Source organism: Aquila chrysaetos (genome assembly GCF_900496995.4).
Source record: "Aquila chrysaetos chrysaetos chromosome W unlocalized genomic scaffold, bAquChr1.4 W_unloc_8, whole genome shotgun sequence".
NCBI classification, from domain to species: domain Eukaryota; kingdom Metazoa; phylum Chordata; class Aves; order Accipitriformes; family Accipitridae; genus Aquila; species Aquila chrysaetos.
Genome location: NW_024470328.1, coordinates 19,490 through 42,088, shown reverse-complemented (window position 1 = coordinate 42,088; position 22,599 = coordinate 19,490). Strand labels below are relative to the sequence as shown.

At 56.1% G+C, this 22,599-nt stretch overlaps 1 protein-coding gene and 1 non-coding gene across 2 annotated transcripts; one reads left to right on the top strand and one right to left on the bottom strand.

Moving 5' to 3' along the window:
- The first annotated feature begins 7,107 nt into the window (after positions 1-7,107).
- TRNAF-GAA lies at positions 7,108-7,180 on the top strand. Its single transcript has one exon. It is a non-coding gene; the product is annotated as a tRNA-Phe (tRNA).
- Positions 7,181-7,566: 386 nt separating this feature from the next.
- LOC115338021 (deleted in malignant brain tumors 1 protein-like) lies at positions 7,567-19,900 on the bottom strand. The gene is made up of 14 exons (XM_041121675.1): positions 19,834-19,900; positions 18,513-18,827; positions 16,756-17,061; positions 13,477-13,794; positions 12,561-12,887; positions 12,160-12,474; positions 11,488-11,802; positions 10,949-10,999; positions 10,546-10,860; positions 10,090-10,125; positions 9,665-9,802; positions 8,837-8,932; positions 7,964-8,116; positions 7,567-7,751 (listed from the first exon to the last, which is right to left on the bottom strand). The coding sequence occupies exons 1-14, from the start codon at positions 19,898-19,900 to the stop codon at positions 7,567-7,569; spliced, it is 2,937 nt and encodes a 978-aa protein (XP_040977609.1).
- Positions 19,901-22,599: the final 2,699 nt, after the last annotated feature.

Here is a 22,599-nt window from a genome sequence, read left to right as displayed (position 1 = left end):
CCCTCTTATAGAACGAGACACCACATTCCACAGTGTGGTACGATAGCTTTTCCCACTGCTTGGAGTATCTGAACTGGAAAAAGCAATAGTCAATGTATCAGCGGTGGTCGAGACTTTAGCCAATACTACTGCTGACGCTCTAGGAAAATTACAAGCCGAAATTGATTCCTTGGCAAAGATAACGATACAAAATCGCCTTGCATTAGATATGTTAACCGCAAAGGAAGGGGGTGTGTGCGTACTTATAAATCAAAGCTGTTGTGCTTATTTAAATGAAAGACAGCAAGTAGAGACAGATATTGAAAATATTTGGGAAATTTCTAAGGAGTTACATCTTATCACTATGGCTGACACGTCATGGGGATTTTCTGAAATATGGGAAAAACTAACTTCCTGGTTGCCAAATTTAACATGGCCAAAACAACTGTTTGTGACAGAAATAACAATAATTTTTCTGCTCATAATCCTTTGTACAACAATTCAATGCAGCTTATGGTGTTTCCAAAGCACAGGAGATTCCTATGGTGAATGGAAAAAGAATCAGTTGCGACGAAGACTTGAGTCCAATAAATATTTTGAAAGAATGCTAGATAGGGAAGCAATGCATTAGAAGTACTAGAATTAGATATAGTAAAAGAATTCACTATTTTCTAGAAAAGGGGGGACTGAAACGGGGAGCCAAAGGAACCTTAGTAGATATAGTAGATATATGGATATAGATAAGAACTGTTAAATAATTATCTAGCTTATAATGAAGTTAAAGAAATTTCAGTAGAGGTAGACGTGGCCCAAGGGGATGAGAAGTGATGCTTAATGTTTGCATTGTTGAGGCTGGCTGGGGCAGGAGATAGTCCCTGATAAGAAGCAGCAGTCCACCCCAAAAACCAGCCAAGACCGGCCTTGTGACTTTTGGAACTAATTTTAATATGAAGCGGGGATAGATCATGCCTATGTACAGGCGTATTGCGAAACTTCATGTATATGTAACACTTGACTGTATAAATTTGAAGCGAACTGCCGCATCAGGTGCGCACGACTTTGGTGGGACTACCCCCCGTGCTGCCCAGCGCTGAATAAACATACCTACTTTACAATCTCACTGATTGTGGAGTCCGTTTCCGCACGTCACAGAGAGAAATAGAAGATTCAAGCAAGCATGGGACTGTGATAGTTTGGGTGCGAGGGGAGCATGATGAGGGTATTGGAAGAAGGCAGACAGGTTGTGGGCAACTCACAGGCCTTGACCAATCCTTGATTAACCACAGCTTTGTGTTTGAAGCAACAGCCAGTAAGGACAGAAGGGCATCAGTATGGCTTGGGAGATCCCAGGGTCCGAGTGCGGTGGGGAAATGGGGACGTAGCTAAAGTCTGCCGGGAAACCAGCACAGGCATAGGACAGTGTAGGACAGCCTGCAGTGGGCATGACTGAGGGCATTGCAGCAGGTGAGATCACCACCAGCCAACACAACTGAGATCCTTATCCTCTCCACCCTGGCTGCTGTCTCTTCCACTGAGGCCCAAGAGAAGACACCAGGTCCTTACAGCCCCAGGGCATTGTTGCCTCCTCACCCACCCTCTGTGGATCCTGTCCTGCACTCAGCATTGCACACCCCCACATCTCACTGCTCCTTGGAAGAGATGCAAACATCCCAGGAGGTAATGGGACCCCTTTCCCAGAGGATGGGGGTCAGGGCTTGACTGTCCTGCTTGGTGAAACACATCAAGGGTTTTCACAGCCACTTTCCATGCTTGGTTTTCCACCTCTAAGCAGTGCCTCTGACTTCCTGCTTCACCAGCTGCCAGGGACAGTCCCTTGTCTGGTCATTCCCTCCATGGCCTTTTCAGGGATGGCCCTCACTGGGGCCCACTAACACGCTCGGAAACTTGGAGGCTTGCTGCTGACTTCTACTTCTCTAGGGGCTTCTTCAGTCTTTCAGGATCTGCAGTTCAGGAAGCCAGCACCAGAGGGCTCATTAACATGCAAAACACCCTAACAAGTCAAGTCACTGTGCATCATTTTCCTTTAAGCCTTCAATTCTGATGTGGTTAATTAGAGCAGTTTCAGGAGTGTAATCAAAGTGAAATGATACGAACACTAAACAACAACAAGAAAGGGTTTCTTTTTCTCCACATTATTTCTCTGCTTGTACATGAATTGATATCAGCAATCTCTAATTGATATTACTCCTGTGCATCTCTTAATACAGTGTGAATAGATGTGAAAATCCAGAGCCTTTATGTTCCACAACCTATGGTCAGTCTTCATCCCTACCCCCAACCTACCATGTCTCTCATCAACCACCTGGGACTTGGACCAGCCCTGTTCCAATCTGGGCACTCTCCACTGAAGTCTGTAGCTGTGTGTTTCATCCCATGGGCACCAATTCCCACCTGTTCTACTTGGAGAACCAGTGGCACACAGACACAGAAGGGTGTTTCTCAATTGCCAACTTATGAAAACAAAGGAAGGCATGGTTCAATACATAATAAAAGACATTCCTCAGGTAGGTATTAAGTCCACATTACCTCCATTGAAACCTGCTTCCTACAGAGGATAACCTTAGACCAACAGAAAACACATTTTGTGTTTAGTCACAGATCCCAAGACCTCCCAAAACATTCCCTTTCCTGGACTTTCTTTGTTTGTCCATTCTCGATCTTTTGCACGCAGCATGTCACACATGGAAGTCACGAGCTTCCTTGATTCGCAGAGGGAAGCAAAGAGACAAAGGGAGTGAAATGCTCCCTTTTGAATAGCTAAATCTGCACTAACCCCAACATATCTGGGTTACAGGAACGTCTTCAAGCAGACTCTGCATCATCTAGACACACTTGTTTTTCACTCCCTGCGTGGAAAATTAGAGGTGTCTCCATGTAGGTGAAAGGTGGGATGAGAGGGATCACTGCTAACACTAGACACCTTGGGTGCAATTGCCCAGGCTTCCCTTTCTAGTCAAGGGAGAGAAATTACTTGTCTCAGCCAAGAGGCTTTGACACACCCTGCCTGTCCACCAGCTCATGCTCCAGAAGTTCTGCCATTGGTCCTGCCACACATTTCCCAGTCCCGCATGAGGTCTTCAGCTACGTCAGGGTATCTTGGAGGCAGTGGCCACTCTTGTGTGGGAAACTGCATCAACCCTTCAATGGAGATGATGGGTACACTTTGAAGCATATGCAGAAAAGTGCTGAGGGTAATAAGTGTGTAAGAAGTCTTCATTTTCAGAGTTTTGAGGGTTTTCTATCAATCCTCAGGATTGCTTTCTCTATTGGCCATAGACATGGAACAGCAAGCTGATGACCCTTTCTCTCCCTCTACATAAATCTAGATTTATACAGTCATTTCTGAAATGCATTACCTATGAAGACTTTGAATGGCGAAACTGTTCTCAGGTCAAGTTTATATTAAAGCATTTGACATCTGCATTTCATATGTAAACAGAGTGGAGAGCAGTGGGGGTTGGAGAGGTTGGATAGAGCCCACTATTATTTCTTTGCTATCAAGCAATGTCCAGAATTGGTAGCACTTCCCTCCTATCATCCCTTCTTTGAGGTGGCCAAATCTCTATGGGGTATACAATGGCATAACATCATGGCCCTCCAAGTGCCAGACTCCAACTGACACACCACAGAGGTCCAGAGCACAGCCGATGAAAGGAAATGCCATTGCTATTTGATAACCTGATAAACTTCTCCAACGAAATGGCTGCCTTGGTAGATGAGTAAGGCTTTCGACACTGTCTCCCATAAAATCCTCATAGAGAAGCTGCTGAAGCAGAGGCTGGATGAGCGGAGAGTGAGGTGGATTGAAAACTGGCTGAATGGCGGGCCCACAGGATGGTGATCAGTGGCACAAGGTCTCGCTGCAGGCCAGTCACCAGTGGTGCACTGCAGGGGTCAATACTGGGTCCAGTCCTGTCCCTTCAAACCTCTACTGTAGTTTTGTGGTCCTGTGATATCCCTCAGGGAAATCAGCGCTACCGGGCACCTCTCTGAAGTGTCAGTGCACTGATGTGCGCAGCGTGCTGAGCAAAGAGGAGGAATTAGACGTCTGTGTGTGGTTACAGTGAGCGACAGTCTCATGTGGAGAGCAGAGACGGTGTGAGATAACACACAGCAGGAGTGTGGCCAGGGATGGACAGGCTTGTAAGGCAAGGAGGGGGAGATGCCCTTTAGCATGGATCTCTGCCTTGGGACAGGTGGTGGGCCTTCTGTGAGCTCACGGGTCAGGATCAGCAGGCAGACCAACACTGTCCCAAGTGAGCACCGTAACAGACAGAACCCAAGCCATGGACTGAATGAACTCAATGGACATTTTGTGGCCATTTTACAAGGGTGGTCCATAGAGTAAGGGAATGATATCTGTGTTTAAATGAAAGGCTGGGAAGCGGGGTGATGGTTACTGAGGCTGTATTGGATAGTGTGAGACCTGAGCATGCTGTAAGCAGAATGGAATAAGAGGCGGAGCTTGTCCTTTTTGGGGCTGGGTTGGAGTTAATTTTCTTCATAGCAGCTCATATGGGGCTGCGTGTTCTGGATTTGTGACCAAAACAGTGTTGATAACACAGGGATGTGTTAGTTTACTGCTGAGCAGTGCTTGCACACCATCAAGGCCTTTTCAGCTTCTCACACCACGCCACCAGCGAGGTGGCTGGGGGTGCACACGAATTTGGCAGGGGACACAGCTGGGACAGCTAACCCCAGCTAACCAAAGGGATATTCTAGTCCATTAGATGTCACACTCAGCAATAAAAACTGGGGAAAGAAGGAGGAAGGGGGGACATTCAGAGCTACGGTGTTTGCCTTCCTAAGTAACTGTTACACTTGATGGAGCTCTGCTTTCCTGGAGATGGCTGAACATCTGCCTGCTGATGGGAAGGAGTGAATTAATTCCGTATTCTGCTTGGCGCTCATGCACAGCTTTGCTTTACCTATTAAACTGTCCTTATCTCAACCCATGACTTTTGTCACTTTTACCCTTCTGATTCTCTCCCTCATCCCACTGGGGAGGAGTGAGCGAAAGGTTGTGGATGAGCTGAGCTGTCTGGCTCTTCCATGCTTTAGCCGCATCTGCAAACCTGACAAGAGTGCACTCCATCAGTTCTTCCAGGCTATTGGTGTCCTGGGTTCAGCTGAGGTAGAGTTAACTTTCATAGGAACTTGGGAGGGGGCACAGCCAGGACAGCTGACCTGAAGTAGCCAAGGAGCTATTCCATACCATGTGACATCATGCTCAGTATATAAATGGGGAGTGGGCTGGGGGGTGCTCTCAGATTTCAGTGGGGGAAGTGACGGACCATTGGGTTCAGGGTGGTGAGCAGTTGCCCTCTGCATCACTCGTTCTGTATATTCTTTTATTAGTACCGTTGTTGTTGTTGTTGTTGTAACTTCTCTTTTTGTGTTGTCCCAGGAAATTGTCCTTATCTCAATGCACGAGGTTCCAGGTTTTTTTTTCTTTTCTCCTTTCTGATTCTCCTCCCCATCCCACCAGAGGGGAGCGGGGAGGAGTGAGCCAGCGGCTGCGTGGTCCTTTGTTACCAGCTGGGCTGAAACCACGACACCAACCCTATTTGAATTGGTAATTAAATAAGTTAATTTTCCTCCTGTTGAGTCTGTTTTGCTCATGACGAATTGGGAAGTGATGTCCCTGATTTCATAACAAGCAATTCAGCATTGTTTTTCCTTTTTTCTCCTTCTGTACTGTTGACAAAGAGGAGTGAGAGAGTGGCTACCTGGGCCTCTGGCAGCCAGCTAAGGTCAACCCACCACACAGTCTCCCACAATTTTCATATATCAAAGCTAGGAAGCTACAGTCTTGACAGGTGGGCAAAGAGGTGAGTAAAAGACTGATTGGATGCATTAGGGTCTCTTCTGGGGCTTAATGATGCTATCATTGTCCTGGAGGAGCTGACAGAGTTTTCAGATGACACAAACCTGAGGTGCGGACCAGTCTATATGCTGGAGTGCTGCCTTCTGGAGGAACCTCGACAGATTGGCAGAGTGGGGCAAAAAGAACCTTCTAGATTTCAGAGAGAAGAAATGCCAAGTCCTGCCCCTGGGGTGGCCTAACCCTAGGCAACTGCCCCGGGTAGGTTGCAGCTCAGCAGAAAAGGCCCTGGGGGTCATGGTGGACAACAAGCCGCCCATGAGTCAGCGGTGAGCCCCTGCGGCCAAGAGCAGCCTGCCTGTATGAACAGAAGCATGGCCAGGAGATGAGGGGCAGGGATTCTCCCCCTCCATTCACTGCTTGCTAGACCACATGCACAGCACTGCACTGAGTTTGGGGCCTCCTGCCCCCAGTACAGGAAAGACGTTGATCAACTGGAGCAAGTTCAGTGAAGGGCCACCAATACAGTCAGGTGTGTCGGGGTGTGCACGGGGCTGGAGACCTTTCCACCTGAGGAAAGGCTGAGGGAACACTGTTCAGTATGGAGATGAGAAGGCTTCGGGAAACCTCACAGGATCATTTCAGTACCTATCAGGCAGTTAAGAAAAGAGAGCCAGGCTCTTCGTCGTGGTGCATTGTGGGAAAATGAGAGGCAAGGGACAAAAGTTGAAAGAATGTTCAGGGAGGAGATGAGGTCCATGAGGTCATAACCATAAGGTCACTTACGCACTGGAAGAGGTTGCCCTGAGAGGTTGTGCAGTCCCAGTCCTTGGAGGTTTTCAAGCCTTCTCTCCCCCTAAATATGGTCTCCTAACATTGAACAGTACACTCTTGCTCATGCAAGAAGGAAGCAAAAGCCTATGGCACCAGCAAAAGCTCTGCCTCCCCTGGGCCCTCTCTCCCCTATGACAGAGGTCTTCCACCAACCCCACCCTTCTTCCACCTCCAGCTTTGGCCGCTGCGTGTGCCTGGCCTGCCCACTTGCCTTCACCACTCACCTTTGTAACTGAGGCCAGACACATATCTTGGCACTCCCACTGTAAGCTGGCACCCACCCCACACCTGGAGTCTACCTGGCCATGGAGGCTGGGAGAGGCCAGGTCCCCTCTGCCCGGCGCTGGGCACAGCTTTTCCCTGGGAATGTCCCCAAGGAGCTCTCTTCATGTGTGTGTCAGCCTGTGGCCTGGCAGGGGTGGAACTGGGACAAGGGCTGCTGGGGCAGGGCTGAAGTAGCTCAGCTGGGAGAGCGTTAGACTGAAGATCTAAAGGTCCCTGGTTCAACCCCGGGCTTCAGCAATGATTTGCTCCTGTAGATTTTTGCAGAGGCTGCCTGCCTGCCTGCCTTCTTCCAGCCTGCCCTGGCCCTTGCGCCTGCTGTCCCAAAGGCATGCCCATTTCCCCACCTCCATGACTTTGTTCTCTGCTCCTCCTGATCAGCCTCAGGAAGATGCCCTGACACTTGGGCAGGCAAGCACCAGCTCCAGGTCAAAGCCCCCAAAGACTTTTATTACGAACAAAGATGATGCACAGCATAAAAATGGGAATAAAAATAGAGGAAATTCCAGGTGGTTTGTGTTGCCCATGGGCCAAGGGACATGGTTCCCTGGTGGTCACGGCTCTCCCACCTCCACAGACCTCTTCTCCCTCCTGGCTGCACCCAGCTGCACAGCAGGGATGGGCTCTCATGGCCTGGGGCTCTGGGACTGTTGTGCACAGAGCTCCGGTGTCACAGCTGCTGTGTCCTCAGGGGGATGTGCCAGAGACACCTCTTCAGCATCATCATAGCCCAGGCTCCCCAGGGACAGGGGCCATGTCTCTCCTTTAGCTCCAGGGACCCCAGCACTTCTCCAGGAGCGCAGGCTGGCCCCTGCAAGCAGCAAGGCAGGACAATGCAGTTTGGCCCATGGGGTCTCTACATCATCTTCTTCCCTGCTCCTTCTCCTACCCCTAGTGCCTCCCAGGAAAACTCCCAGGACAGGTATCCCCCTTCACAGGAAGCTGGGGTGTCAGGACAGCAGTGACTTGGGTGGCACCAGGGATGGCACCCCAGGAACCAGCAGTGCTAAATTTCCCTCTCACCTCCAGGTGCATCCCTGGGCTCTGCTCCCTCCTCTGGCTCCCTGGACATTTCCCTCTCTCCCTGCCCAGGGGCAACATCCTCCACGGGATCAGAAACCTCCCTGGCATCATCATAACCATCTGCTGGGTCACGTCCAGGTGGGACAAGAACATCTGAAAAGAGAGGGGAGCTGGTGACAGTGAGAAGATACGTCCTGCAGAGCAGAGGGAAGATGCGCAGGGACACAGGGCTGAGACATGGGTATTGGCAGCACCACAGGAGACCCCCATGTCCTCCCCATCTCTAGCGGTGACACCGAGTGACACCTCTGTCCATCACATGTCTTCAGGGAGACCAACTCCTTCTTGCCTCTGGTACCTGGTGCTGATCCCAGACCATCCTCCTCCTCGCTGACTCCACGGTAGGGCTGCAGCTGGGTCAGGGACTCCTCTGAATAGGAGCCTGCAGAGATGCACAGTGGCTATTGCGAAGTGAGCCCCACTGACCTGGCTCGTGGCCAGTGCTGCTGGGGAAGGGGGACCCACAGAGCTGGGGCTGCATGGGGAGGAGGGCTGGGAAATCACCCTGCCTCCCTGGGGCCAACCTTGTCTCAAAGGTGCTCCCAGAGCTGCCCTAGGACAGCCCCTTCCCTCACTCCACGGGTGTCACATGGGGAGCAGGGGCAGGAAGAGAGGGGCTGTCCCGCTGGGACAGGCAAAGCTGTTCGGCAGAAAGCTCCCCTTCCAGGCTCAGGACCTGGATGGTCTCCCCACAGACCACGTGGCCCCAGTGTCACAAGGACCATGGGCTGGGGGGCTTCAGGGAATCAGCCCGGGGTTGGGGCCAGGGGAAAGGGTCCTGCACATGAGCCTCCAGGGAGGACCCACACCCACCTGAGCGACCAAACCTTGCCTGCTTCTCCCACACTGGGCTGTAACCGATCTCCTCGTACAGGGCCTCAGGGAAGGGCTCCTGAGCACTCCTGGAGCCTGGGGACAGAGGTAGGGCTGGCAGAGGGACAGGCAGAGGGGCAATGGGATCACACTGCGCTGCCCCAAACCTGTTTCTTGGGCCAGGCCAGGACTGGCCCGACGGCACAGCCCCACTGCACTGTCCAGGCACAGCTGCCACGTCCCCAGTGAGGGCAACATCGCTGTGGAGATTATCTGGGGCAGTGTCTCCCTCCCATCATCCCATTGGAGACAGTGCTCATGCCCCTCTGGCCCCTGGGTCATGCCCCCCTTGTCTGACCCTGGAGCAGCTCCCATGTTTCCTCCACCTGGAGCTTTCCCCTATCTGCCCCATGGGTCTAGGGTAGCCAGGGGGTGGGCAGGGCTGGGCAGAGGGAACGGCCTGGGGGCCTGACACCACGGAGATGGACCCTGCTGCCCTGCACTCCTCCCATCATCTTCCTTGTCCCAGAGACCCCCCCAGCACTGCCCAGAGCACTGCCAGCCTTGGCTATCTTCCTTCTGCTCACATCTCCCCCAGCCCCACTTTGCCATTTCTCTCCTCGCCCCATCGCTACCTCCCCCCACCTCTGGGCTCTCTCCACCCCTTGCTGCTGGTGCCCCACGGCCAGGCACTCAATGGGGTGGTGCATGGGACTGGTGGCAGCACACGGTCTCATCCCCCCAGCTCTGCCTGTGCCCCTCACTCACACCCTGCAGCCCTTCCAGGAGGTATCTATCTCCCCCTGGGACCGCTGTGGAAAGACAAACCTCTGCACCCAGCCCTGGTGCTTAGCGCTTGCCCAGCCAGGAGGGCCAGGAGCAGGCAGAGAAGGGCCCCCAGGATGATGCAGATGATGACGGGCACTGAGACTCTCCCGCTGCCACTCAGACGGCCCCGGGGGGAATCTGTGTGGGCAAGAATATGGAAAGGCCAGCACCAGGCCTGGGTGAGGTGGAAAAAGCACCATTCCTGACCCCCATCACACAAGGCAGCAGGGGGTGGAGGGCTGCAGGGATGAGCGATGGAGAAGCTTCTACCCTGATGAGTAAATGACAACCTTCCCTATCCCCCTCACCACCAGACCAGTGCCTTCTCCTGGGAGTTTCACACCTCAGCAAGGAGCCCCTTCCACCCAGCTGTGGGTCCCAGTCTTGCCCTGGGGATACCCAGCCCCAGGGGGAAGACAAGTTACCTGCTCGGGGTGGGGATGCTGCTGTCCTGGGTGTAGCTGCAGAGGAGGAAAAGGAGAGCTGGGCTGAGAGGGTGGGTGTGCAGGTATCAGGGAGCCTCCTCCCCAACACACCGTGTGTGTGTCTGTGGATGTCCCTGACACATCCCACCCAAATTGCCCCTCCTGTAGTGCTAGAAAGAGAGGCCGGGAAAGGGCTGAGTGCCTCTGCTCTGGGTGGCAGGCAGGATGGCACAGGCAGCCCAGGGGATAACCCTGGGGCTGCAGGGCCCCACGGGCAATGGCCAGAAGACATCCAGTTCAACCGAGGCTGCTCCCCACTTGGGACCAGGCTTCTCCACTCTGTAGTACTGTTCTTGCTCTTGGGAGGTCATGGGCCATGCCAGGACCAAGGGGGCAAAAAGCCTTCCCCAGCTCCCTGCCAATACCCCAGCAAGGGGTCCCAGACCTGCCGCTCACCTGAGCAGTTCACAGCAGCGTCCTCCTTGTGCCGGCAGGCACCGCCATCCCCAGGCCGGGCCCAGCAGTCCTGCAGAGATGGCTCTGTCCCACGGCACTCCACCTGCTCCAGCCAGATGGGGCCTGTCCCCATCCCAAACGCAGCCTCATGCAGGGCAGACACCGCGGGGCCACAGCCCAGCTGCCTGCACGCCACCTCAGCATCCCGCATGTCCCAGGAGTCGTCGCACACCGTCCCCCAAGAGCCACGGTGCCAGACCTCCACTCTGCCCGAGCACCCGTCCTCACCTCCCACGGCACGAATCTTCTCCCTGTCTGGAGAAGGCAAAGACCTCCCATGGCACGGAGACAGCAGGTAGAGCCCTGCCAGACAAGAAGCATCCACAGAGGAGCAGCTCCCTACCTGTGCACCTCGTGGAGTTGGGGCACGGGGCCAGCGGGATCGAGGGCATTTCTGGGCGTCTCCCTGAAGAAGGAAACGCTGTGGTGAAAGGGCTGGTTCGGGAGATCGTGCAGAAGAGAGCAGGGCTGAGCTCTGCTTGTGCCTCCCTCTGCCATCTTGATCAAGGCAGCAACTGAACCCTGGTCATTCAAGGGACACGCACAGGACTGTGGGGAGACCCCAACTGCTCTAGCCCCAAAAGGTCCCTGTTTAACAGAGGAGCAGGAGCGTGTGTATGGAGGGGAGGTTCTTCTGAACCCTGTCTGGTATCTTCTGAGACCTCACCTGGAGATGCCTCTGCCTCCCCCAGGCGCTGCTGGCAACCTGGGTGGCAACTGCTGCTGGAGGTGTGTGGCTGTGATCGCTTCTCTGCCACCAGCAGCAGAAGGGACTGACATGGAAAGGAAAAGCCCCTCCAAGCTCTTTCTCTGCATTTGGCCATACCCAGCAGGGAACAGGAGCTGGGGTGACACTGGGGTGTCCAGGTGGCTCAGAGTTACCATTGCAGGTGATGTGGGTCTCCTCTCGCAGGTCTTCACACGACCATGGGTTCCAGGGAGCAGAGGGACACTGCCAGAAGGAGCTGGTTTTCTCCCCACACTGCACGTAATCCAGCCACGTAGGGCCAGACACCCTTCCATAAGGCAGCTGTGTTTCCAGGGATCCTCCGTCCCCGCAGCCCAGCTCCTTGCATGCCAGTGACACCGTGTTGAGAGTCATCGAGTTGGAGCAAATGCTCCCCCACGTCCCGTTGTAGAAAACCTGCAGGCGCCCAGAGCAGCCATCACTGTTGTCCAGCCTCAGGGCCACAAACTCTGGGAGGAAAGTCACCAAGGGGGAAAAGGCTGGTCTGAGGCTGTGGGAGCCAGGACACCTCTGCACCCCCCAGGCCCACAGCTGGGTCGGGCCAGGGCCAGCACGTCCCCCTTGCACACAAGGGCAGAGAGAAGTCCCTGATGGACAGACACCCCTGCCCTTCCTGATAATCCTCGGGTACGGCTGAGCTCCCCAGGGACCCTCAGTGGGACTGAGGGTACCCATGCATGCGTTTCCACAGGACATGCTCGGCCAGGAGCTCAGAGGCAGCCAGGGACAGCCTTGGCCATGTCTGGCTCTCCTTCTATCCTGGACTCCGTGAGAGCCAGGCTCCCACTACAGCTCCCGCCACAGACCTGAGCAGATGACTCCCGCATCCTCTTTGTGCCCGCAGTCGTGCTGCCCCCAGGGCCTGGCAGGGCAGTCCCAGAGAGCAGCTTCGGCCCCAGAGCAGTTCACGCCATCCAGCCAGATCTGCCCGGAGCCTTCCCCGAAGTGAGCGGAGCCGGCTGCCTCCACCGCCCCTCCACAGCCCAGCTGGTGGCAAACGACGGCGGCATCAGACAGGTCCCAGCCATCGTCACAGACAGTCCCCCACATGCCCTGGTAGTAGATCTCCACTCTCCCAGCACAGTGCCCGGACCCGTTTACCAGCCGGACCCTCCGGCTCCCTGTAGTGGGCAGAAACCCCAGGTGCTGTCAGGGGCCGGCTGCCCACCCACCCCATCACCTGGGGGGCCCGTGCAGCGCCGCTCACCCCAGCAAATGACTCCCACGTCCTCCGCAACCCCTGCCGCCGGTGCACTCTCGGGCAGGGAGGTGTTGCAGAGGGCCAGGTTGGCCTCGTGCCCTGCGCACCGGACCCCTCGCAGCCCCACGGGGCCCGTCCCTCGCTCAGGCTTTGGGGGGTTGTAGGCTGTCCCTGCCTCTCGACACCGCAGCTGCCGGCACACCACGCTGGCCTCCTGCATGTCCCACTGGTCATCCAGGACTCTGCTCCACATCCCATTCTGGAAGATCTCCACTCGTCCGTCGCACCGGCTCCCTCCACCCACCAGCCGCAGGGATGCAAAGCCGGCTGAGCCTGGGGACAGCAGAGATGCCACAGCCACTGTTGGCACCGGGGAGCATGGCATCCTTCAGGGAGCAGGGCGAGGGGGGATTTTCCGACCAAACACAACAAGATTGAGCCTTTTGCTGATGAGAAGTGAGGGCAAGACCCGGGCCCTCTCTGCAGCTCACACCCAGGTCTGCTGCTGCTGCTGGGGGGACCCAGGCACCTGCTGCCTGGGTGGTGGGATGAGGCTCTGCAGACCATCATCCATCTCTGGGGATGGGATGCAGTTGTCTGCAGCCAGAGAGGTGGAGCACAGCCCTGCAGCCCTGCTCTGGGCTTGTCCCACAGTAGGAGAACAGAGGAGCTCAGGCATGGTGGTGGTGCTGGGGCCTAAGCCACTGCCCTGGGGGCAGATGCCTGCCTCCATTCAGCTCTCAGCTCTCCCAAAGTAGAGCGGTCACTCTGAGCAGGCAAAGCCCTCCAGATGGCTCCTGGGGAAGCCAGGGTTTCTCCAGGGAGAAATTCAGCTTTGCACTGCCATGGGATCCCTGTTTTGGGTGGCCACATCACACACAAAGGGCAAATGGAGTTAATGCAGCATTTTTCCTGCACTCACCTGAGCAAACAACAGCAGCGTTGTTCCCGTGGGAGCATGATGAGGCCCCCAGGGTGATCACTGGGCACTGTCCCAGGTGGGCTTCTGTCCCGTCACAGTGGAATGAGTCTCTCCATACAGGGCCAGTCCCTCTCCCAAAATGCTGTCCTCCAGGAATGGACTCAGCAAACCCGCAGTTGAGTTGACGACAGAGAACATGGGCATCCGAGAGATCCCAGCGGGAGGCACAGAGGGTCCCCCAGGTCCCCGACACCTGGACCTCTACTCTCCCTGCACACGCTGTGCTGCCATTCACCAGCCTGAATCCTGTGTATTGTGGGGACAGAGGAGGAGGAGAGAGGGTGGGTTGGTGCTCGTGTACCTTAAGTAGCTGGCAGAGAGGCCAGAGGGACAGCATGCCTTTCTTCTCCTTCTGCACTATTTTCATGCTGCAGACAATAGCATCATCCCTCCTGTCCTCACACCTGGCCCAGCACCATCCTTGCTCTGTTCCCCAACCCCTGCCACAGCCCTGGTGTTCAACACCCCTCCCTGAGTCCTTACGTGTGCAGGTGACAACAGCACTGTTCGCGTGGGTGCAGGGCTGGTCCCTGGAGGACCCTCTGCCGCAGGAGATGAGGCGGGATTCATTCCCCACACACTGCAGCTCTCCATCCCAGATGGGACTGACCCCTTCTCCAAAGTGAGCTGGCCCAGCAACAGGCAGGGCCACGCCACACTGCAACTCCCTGCAGACCACGTCAGCAGCTTTGGGACTAAAATGTGAATCACAGACAGTTTTCCACTGGTCCCCTTCATGGATCTCCACACGTCCTGAGCAGCGGCTCTTCCCTTCCACCAGCCGGACAAATCCTGGAAAAAAACATAACACCTGGGAGTTCCCAGAGCCCTCTGGCAGTTAAATGCCCACGTCCCGCATCATCTCCAAGCAAGCCATGACCAAACTGTGCATCGCACATCCCAGAGGAAGTTGTTGGGGGAGTGTCGGTGACACAGGCACATCCAGACCCCCACGCACCCCATCTTTACACCATCAGAGCACCCGAGGGTATGTGTCTGTCGCAGACTCACAGCCACAGGTACTGCTCAGACAAACTGCTCCCACACAAGGTTCCCTGTGTTGCCTGGTGTGGTCTCCCCAGCACCGCAGTAGTTTGAGCAGTTTGGATCCAGGAGAACTGGCCCAGAAGATAGTGACTGCTACAGCCTGCTCAGCCCCTGCAGAGCTTTGGGCCAGGCAGGACCATCACCCCAATGCAACCAGAAGCACCCCCTGATCCCAGGGGTGTTGGAAGGTTCATTTTAGGCGGAAGATGTCACAGAGCACAGAAATGGTGCAGCTGCTATCATGCCTGGTGCCTGTGCAGATCCCTCTGATGTCTGCTCGGGGGGAGGGTGTTCTCAGCCAGGGACACAGTGCTGTGCATGGAGGTGTCCACAACCCAGATGGATGGCCGGACAGAGGGGCAGGAGACTCCCACTGGGCCCCTGCCAGCTCTCAGAGAACAGCAGGCACAGATGAGGATAGTAACTGCTGCCAAAGCCCCCGTGTCATCGGGCAGTGTGGGGAGCCGTGGGCAGGCAGGAGAGTTTGAGCAGTAGGTCAGCGCTGCCTGCACGGGGTCATGTCCTCGTGGGGCTCTCACAGCCCCAGGGATTTCCCAGTGCCAGCCTGTCACTGTGGTGATACAGGAGGGAGCAGCCAGAGTCAAGCAGCTGCCAAGCCCCTAACCCTCACAAATACTGGTCCACACAGCCGAGCCCTGGGCACAGGCAGTGAAGGGCTTTGTGGCCACCCTGCTCCATTCCCCAGGGCCCAGCACTCATCCTCTCTGAAAAGCCCATTTGATTCAGGTGAGGTACTCATGCCTGTGAAGGGGGAATGACCCAGGAGGATCAGCCATCTCATGCCGTTCCTCCAAAGCGTGGAGTGCCGAGCAAGTGCCCCGGGTGTTTCCAGCACAGGCACCCTCAGCATTGTTGGCTGCAAACTGGCAGAACGGGTGGAGATCAATGAAGTCGAAAGGACACCCTGGGGAAGGGATGGACGATTCATCTGCAGCCCAAGACTGACTGAGGGTGACTGAGACACTCTGGCAAGGTCAGATCACCTTGGGGTAGGATCCCTCTGGGCCTTCCCCAAAGACTGGGGACATCAGCAATGACAGTCCCAGCCTGGCAGTTAGACCAGTATCACTGGGCCCTGCTCTGGTGTCCACTTGTTGCTCCATGAGAACACAGCCAAGGTCCCTTCCCCCACCCCAGACTCAAAGGTGGGGGCAACAGGCTGTCTCCTTACCTGAACACGTCACTCCAGCATCCTTACTGTGGTCACAGTTATGTTCACCCCATCCTCTGTGTTCGCAGTCAGACAGGGCAGACTCGGTGCCTTTACAGCCAACATCATCCATCCAAATGGGGCCAGATCCTGGCCCAAAGTGTCCACCCTGAGGAGCTCCAACAGCAGACCCACAGCCCAGCTGCTTACAAACCACTGCCGAATTGTTCATGCTCCAGTAGTCACTACATACGGTCCCCCACTCGCCATTGTGTTTCACCTCCAGTCTCCCAGCACAGCGCCTGCCGCCATCCACCAGCCTCACCTCCACTGCACCTTCAAACACTGACACAGGACCAGTTAGAATGGTGCCAAGCCCCAGCAGTGTGGGTCTGGGGGAACCCCTACCCTGGTGGCATCAGAGGTGCCAGGTGGTGTGCCCTCTCCCCTCCAAGTCTGTCCCCTTGGCAGTACAGGGGTCCCTTCTATCCTCACGGGCACTGCAAGGCTGGGGGTCTGTAGTTCTGGCCCTGCTGGGTCATTTGTGGCCCCACAGCCTTTGGCACCTCCTTCTACCCCAACAGCCAGGTGCCACCTGCCCCTGGCCCATGCCCACCTAGGGCACCTGCTCTTCCCCAGCCAGCACCCTTAGAAGAGACCTGCCCCACCAAGCACACTCTGCTGCTTCTCCCCAAAGACCCCAGCTGCCCTGGACCACAACCTGCCCTGCCCTCCTCCCAGCTTATCCTCTGCCTTCAGGCCTTTCAGTGTCCCCTGTGGAACAACATGATGATCCCACTGAGCCCTCCCAACCCATGCCCCCTCCTTGTCCTTGGGCAGCAGGCCACCCCTGCCCTGTATAGGATCCCCCAGGAAGGTCACCTCTCTGCCAGCCTGTAGGAACATATAGCTCACTTCCCTTGTGTCAACAGGCACAACCTGCCCCCACTCAGGCTGGAGCTCACCCCAGCGTTCAACACCCCTCCCTGAGTCCTTACGTTTGCAGGTGACAACAGCGCTGTTCGCGTGGGTGCAGGGCTGGTCCCTGGAGGACCCTCTGCCGCAGGAGATGAGGTGGGATTCATTCCCCACACACTGCAGCTCTCCATCCCAGATGGGACTGACCCCTTCTCCAAAGTGAGCTGGCCCAGCAACAGGCAGGGCCACGCCACACTGCAACTCCCTGCAGACCACGTCAGCAGCTTTGGGACCAAAGTGTGAATCACAGACAGTTTTCCACTGGTCCCCTTCATGGATCTCCACACGTCCTGAGCAGCGGCTCTTCCCTTCCACCAGCCGGACAAATCCTGGAAAAAAACATAACACCTGGGAGTTCCCAGAGCCCTCTGGCAGTTAAATGCCCACGTCCCGCATCATCTCCAAGCAAGCCATGACCAAACTGTGCATCGCACATCCCAGAGGAAGTTGTTGGGGGAGTGTCGGTGACACAGGCACATCCAGACCCCCACGCACCCCATCTTTACACCATCAGAGCACCCGAGGGTATGTGTCTGTCGCAGACTCACAGCCACAGGTACTGCTCAGACAAACTGCTCCCACACAAGGTTCCCTGTGTTGCCTGGTGTGGTCTCCCCAGCACCGCAGTAGTTTGAGCAGTTTGGATCCAGGAGAACTGGCCCAGAAGATAGTGACTGCTACAGCCTGCTCAGCCCCTGCAGAGCTTTGGGCCAGGCAGGACCATCACCCCAATGCAACCAGAAGCACCCCCTGATCCCAGGGGTGTTGGAAGGTTCATTTTAGGCGGAAGATGTCACAGAGCACAGAAATGGTGCAGCTGCTATCATGCCTGGTGCCTGTGCAGATCCCTCTGATGTCTGCTCGGGGGGAGGGTGTTCTCAGCCGAGGGACACAGTGCTGTGCGTGGAGGTGTCCACAACCCAGATGGATGGCCGGACAGAGGGGCAGGAGACTCCCACTGGGCCCCTGCCAGCTCTCAGAGAACAGCAGGCACAGACGAGGATCAGTAACTGCTGCCAAAGCCCCCGTGTCATCGGGCAGTGTGGGGAGCCGTGGGCAGGCAGGAGAGTTTGAGCAGTAGGTCAGCGCTGCCTGCACGGGGTCATGTCCTCGTGGGGCTCTCACAGCCCCAGGGATTTCCCAGTGCCAGCCTGTCACTGTGGTGATACAGGAGGGAGCAGCCAGAGTCAAGCAGCTGCCAAGCCCCTAACCCTCACAAATACTGGTCCACACAGCCGAGCCCTGGGCACAGGCAGTGAAGGGCTTTGTGGCCACCCTGCTCCATTCCCCAGGGCCCAGCACTCATCCTCTCTGAAAAGCCCATTTGATTCAGGTGAGGTACTCATGCCTGTGAAGGGGAATGACCCAGGAGGATCAGCCATCTCATGCCGTTCCTCCAAAGCGTGGAGTGCCGAGCAAGTGCCCCCGGGTGTTTCCAGCACAGGCACCCTCAGCATTGTTGGCTGCAAACTGGCAGAACGGGTGGAGATCAATGAAGTCGAAAGGACACCCTGGGGAAGGGATGGACGATTCATCTGCAGCCCAAGACACTGACTGAGGGTGACTGAGACACTCTGGCAAGGTCAGATCACCTTGGGGTAGGATCCCTCTGGGCCTTCCCCAAAGACTGGGGACATCAGCAATGACAGTCCCAGCCTGGCAGTTAGACCAGTATCACTGGGCCCTGCTCTGGTGTCCACTTGTTGCTCCATGAGAACACAGCCAAGGTCCCTTCCCCCACCCCAGACCCAAAGGTGGGGGCAATAGGCTGTCTCCTTACCTGAACACGTCACTCCAGCATCCTCACTGTGGTCACAGCTATGTTCACCCCATCCTCTGTGTTCGCAGTCAGACAGGGCAGACTCGGTGCCTTTACAGCCAACATCATCCATCCAAATGGGGCCAGATCCTGGCCCAAAGTGTCCACCCTGAGGAGCTCCAACAGCAGACCCACAGCCCAGCTGCTTACAAACCACTGCTGCATCGTTCATGCTCCAGTAGTCATCACACACGGTCCCCCACTCGCCATTGTGTTTCACCTCCACTCTCCCAGCACAGCGCCTGCCGCCATCCGCCAGCCTCACATCCGCAGCCCCTTCAAACACCAGCATGGGATGGGTCAGGAGAGTGCCAAACCCCAGCACTGCAGGTCTGGGGGAACCGCCTATATGGGCCAAATTACAGGTACTGGTGTAGGAGCCCTCTCCCCTCCAAGTCTGCCCCCATTGCAGTGCAGGGGTCCCTTCTATCCCCATGGGCTGCGCAAGGCTGTGGGTGCCCAGTTCCAGCCCAGCTGGGTCACTCGCCATCCCACTGCACAAGGCAGCTCTTCCCACTCCAACAGCCACCTGCCCCCCACCCACACCCACCAACACACTGCCCAGCACTGAACTGGACACCCGCTACTCCCCAGCCCGGCACTCCCTCAACAGCTCCTTGTACCCAGGCCTGCAGCTTCCAGCACCAGCCTGCACCTGCCCCAGCACCATCCAAACCCAGCCCCACCCCCAGGGCTTTCTGGGTTCCCAGGGAGCACTGAGATGATTCTGAGGATTCCCCAACCCATGTCCCCTCCTCACCCCTGGTGTCAGCCCAGTCCATGCCCTGGGCCAAGCTCCCCAGGAAGGATGTCTCTCTACTGTCAATGCCCCGGTCCCCTTCTCTCTGTGGGGTCCAAACCGCTCTAATGGAGTCAGAGGTCCCCTGGACCAAGGGGGCAGTGAGCAGCACACAATCCCTCCGAGGTACCCTAGAGCTCAGCAGTGCCCTCGGCATCTCTGGGTGCTGCCATCACCAGCTAGGCCACCACCAGCTCCAGAGGTACAGTGCTGGGGATCAGGGGATGCCAAAGGGGTACCCCAGGACAGGGTGTCTATCAATCCAGCCAGGCACAGGCTGCGCGGAACACTGGAGCCCTGGGAAAGGAGCTATTCTCGCCCACCTAGATGGGCACAGGGAAAGGCACAGGGTGCATGGACCTGAGCACCTTCTGCCCCTCATCTCAGGAGCACCTGCAAAGAAACCCCATTCCCAGACAAATCCCAATAACCACACTGGTACCTGCTGGCCCTGGGCTGTAGGACAAGGGAGTCGGCACTTACCCCTGCACAGCTGCACCCAGAGGAGCAGCCACAGCACCTGAGGGGACAGGAGTCCCTCCATGCCCATCCTGAGCCTCCTGTCCTGCCAGCACATCCCTGCTGCGCCGCACTCCCTGCCACAGCTTCTGGGGACTCATGGGGACAATGATGACAGGAGGGCAATATATCTCTGCAGATGCCAGCCCAGCTACAGGAGGAGCCAATCGAAGCAGCAGCACCTTTTTAGACATTATCGGGAGCCATCTCCCCTCCGACACAGCCCAGCCCTCCAATGAACTTCTCCAGCACCATTCATGACCATATATGAGAGATGGCTCCACTACAGGTGTCACGTCACTGTGGTGGGGGGGCCGTCACAAGACAGGGCCAGTTGTGGGGGGGAACAGGTTTTTCACCCCCTGAACCGTGCCGTGTGGACTAGGAGCACTGAGCATCTCCTATTCCGGGCACATCCAAGAGCCCCAGGTGCGAGTGTCCAACCACCCCTGTGCCATGGGAATCACAGGGCTGAGACTGCAGCGGGGGCTGTGTCAGGAAGGGAAGGAAACAGCCCCTGCCCCTGCTTCAGACCCTGCTCTGCGGGGAGCAGCAGCTGGGAAAGGGCCTTGGCCAGGGGAAGAGCTCCATTCCACGAGTGCCGGCTCGCCCGTCCCTCCCTGGAGAGCCCCACGGAAGGTCCCTTCCAATGAGCTGGAGCTGGGACATGTCTCTGTCCCGGCAGCAGACATGCAGCCCAGAGGCTCAGACATATCCCTGACTCTCGGCATGTCACCGAGGGGCCGTTATTCCCCGCGGGTGGCTCGGGAGCTGCAGCCTGCAGGTGCACAAACCACAGCCCACGTGGCCTCGCAGCGCTCCCCGCGCTCCGGAGGAAGTCTGTGGTTTCCTCCTGGCGCCGTGCCCAGGCACATCCCTGCGGTGCCCCCGAGCCACCCCTACCCCGACTGCTCCAGCCAGGGCTGGAGGGGCTGCTCCTTCGGCCTCGCACAGATGGGGCCGGGCGGATCCCGTCCCCTCTGATGCCCTTGTGACAGCACACGGCCGCTCTGCACCGAGCCCCGCAGCCATGGGGTGCCATCGGTGATGTGAACACTGCCGTCCTCCCACGGCCACTGCTGTGTGCTCATGATTTATACTGACAGTGACCTCACACCCCTCCTACTGCCACCACTGCGTGTGCCTGAGTTACAGTGCCACACGTGTGGGCGCGGTGGATGGACTTCTGCTAACGATGGTTCTTCCAAAAAGCTGTCTTTGGTCGTGGTCTGAATAGTATTTTGGTGACACCAGAAGCACCTGCCCAAGTTATGTGCCAGCTCCCGGCCTATCAGCTCTCCAGGCACCGGTGACATCACAAGTTCATCCATACACAGCCACGTGCATATTCCTAGCCTATCTGCTACTCAGCCACAGGTGACGTCATAGTATCTGCATCTGACATGGGCCTGTTCCTGGCCTATTGGCTATTCAGACAGCAATGACCTCAAAACCACCGACACAAACCAGGGGCCTGCTCCTGCCCTATCAGCTACTCAGGCAGCAGTGACATTAGAAGCACCTACACGTGCCGTTGGCCTACTCCAGGCCTATGAGCTACTCAGGCAGGAGTGACCTCATGAGCACAGACACAAGCCATGGGCCACCTCCTGCTCTATCAGCTACTCAGGCACCAGTGACCTCCCACATACGTGTACACCCATTTGCCAGGTACTTGCTGGTGGACTAGTCTGCCTCCGGTGACCTTACAAGAACCTATAAGGGCCATGAACCTGGTCCTGGCCTATCAGCCCTTCAGCCCAGAGTGACAACACAAGTACATACCCAAGCCATGTGTCTCCCTGTCCTGGTTTCAGCTGGGATAGAGTTAATTGTCTTCCTAGTAGCTGGTACGGTGCTATGTTTTGAGTTCAGTATGGGAAGAATGTTGATAACACTGATATTTTCAGTTGTTGCTAAGAATGTTTCGTCTCAAGTCAAGGATTTTTCAGCTTCTCATGTCCAGCCAGTGACAAAGCTGGAGGGGCACAAGAGGTTGGCACAGGACACAGCCAGGCCAGCTGACCCAAAGTGGCCAACAGGGTATTCCATACCATGTGATGTCACATTTCGTATATAAACTGGGGGGAGTGGGAGCGGGCGATCGCTGCTGGGGGACTAACTAGGCGTCGATCAGCAGGTGGTGAGCAATTGCACTGTGCATCATTTCTATATTCCAATCCTTTTATCATTATTATCATTATTAGTCTCTTCTTTTTTGTTCTATTAATCCATTCTTATCTCAACCCAGGAGTTTTATTAGTTTTCCCGATTTTCTTCCCCATCCCACTGGGTGGGGGCAGAGTGAGTGAGCGGCTGCGTGGTGCTTAGTTGCTGGCTGGGGTTAAACCACAACACTCCCTCTTGCCTATCAGCTACTCAGGCACCAGTGAGCTGGCCACCGCATCTCCACCTACTTGCTATCTGCTTGCTTGTGAGATGCAAAGGCACAAGTGACCTCACAAGCTCTGACACAAGCCACGCCCCTACTCTTGGCCTATCAGCTACTCAGGTATCAGTAATCTCACAACCACTTACACAAGCCACGTGCCAGCTCCCAGCCTATGATCTACTCAGGCACCAGTGACCTCCCAAGCACATACCAACCTATGGTGTATGTTCTTGTCTGGTGGGGTGACCCCATGTGGCAGCCCCCACCCAGTCACTTGCTCACTCCCCACCGGTGGGATGGCAGAGGAAAATGGAAGGACAGAAGCGAGAAAAAAAATC

Excerpts from the sequence above, each read along its gene's own strand:
- LOC115338021 (XM_041121675.1), bottom strand. The coding sequence starts at position 19,900 with ATGGGCATGGAGGGACTCCTGTCCCCTCAGGTGCTGTGGCTGCTCCTC. Across the intron at positions 8,933-9,664 it reads CACCAGGGCTGGGTGCAGAG|GCTCCAGGAGTGCTCAGGAG; the intron begins GTTTGTCTTTCC and ends CTCTGTCCCCAG. Across the intron at positions 8,117-8,836 it reads GGCAAGGTTTGGTCGCTCAG|ATGTTCTTGTCCCACCTGGA; the intron begins GTGGGTGTGGGT and ends CTCTCTTTTCAG.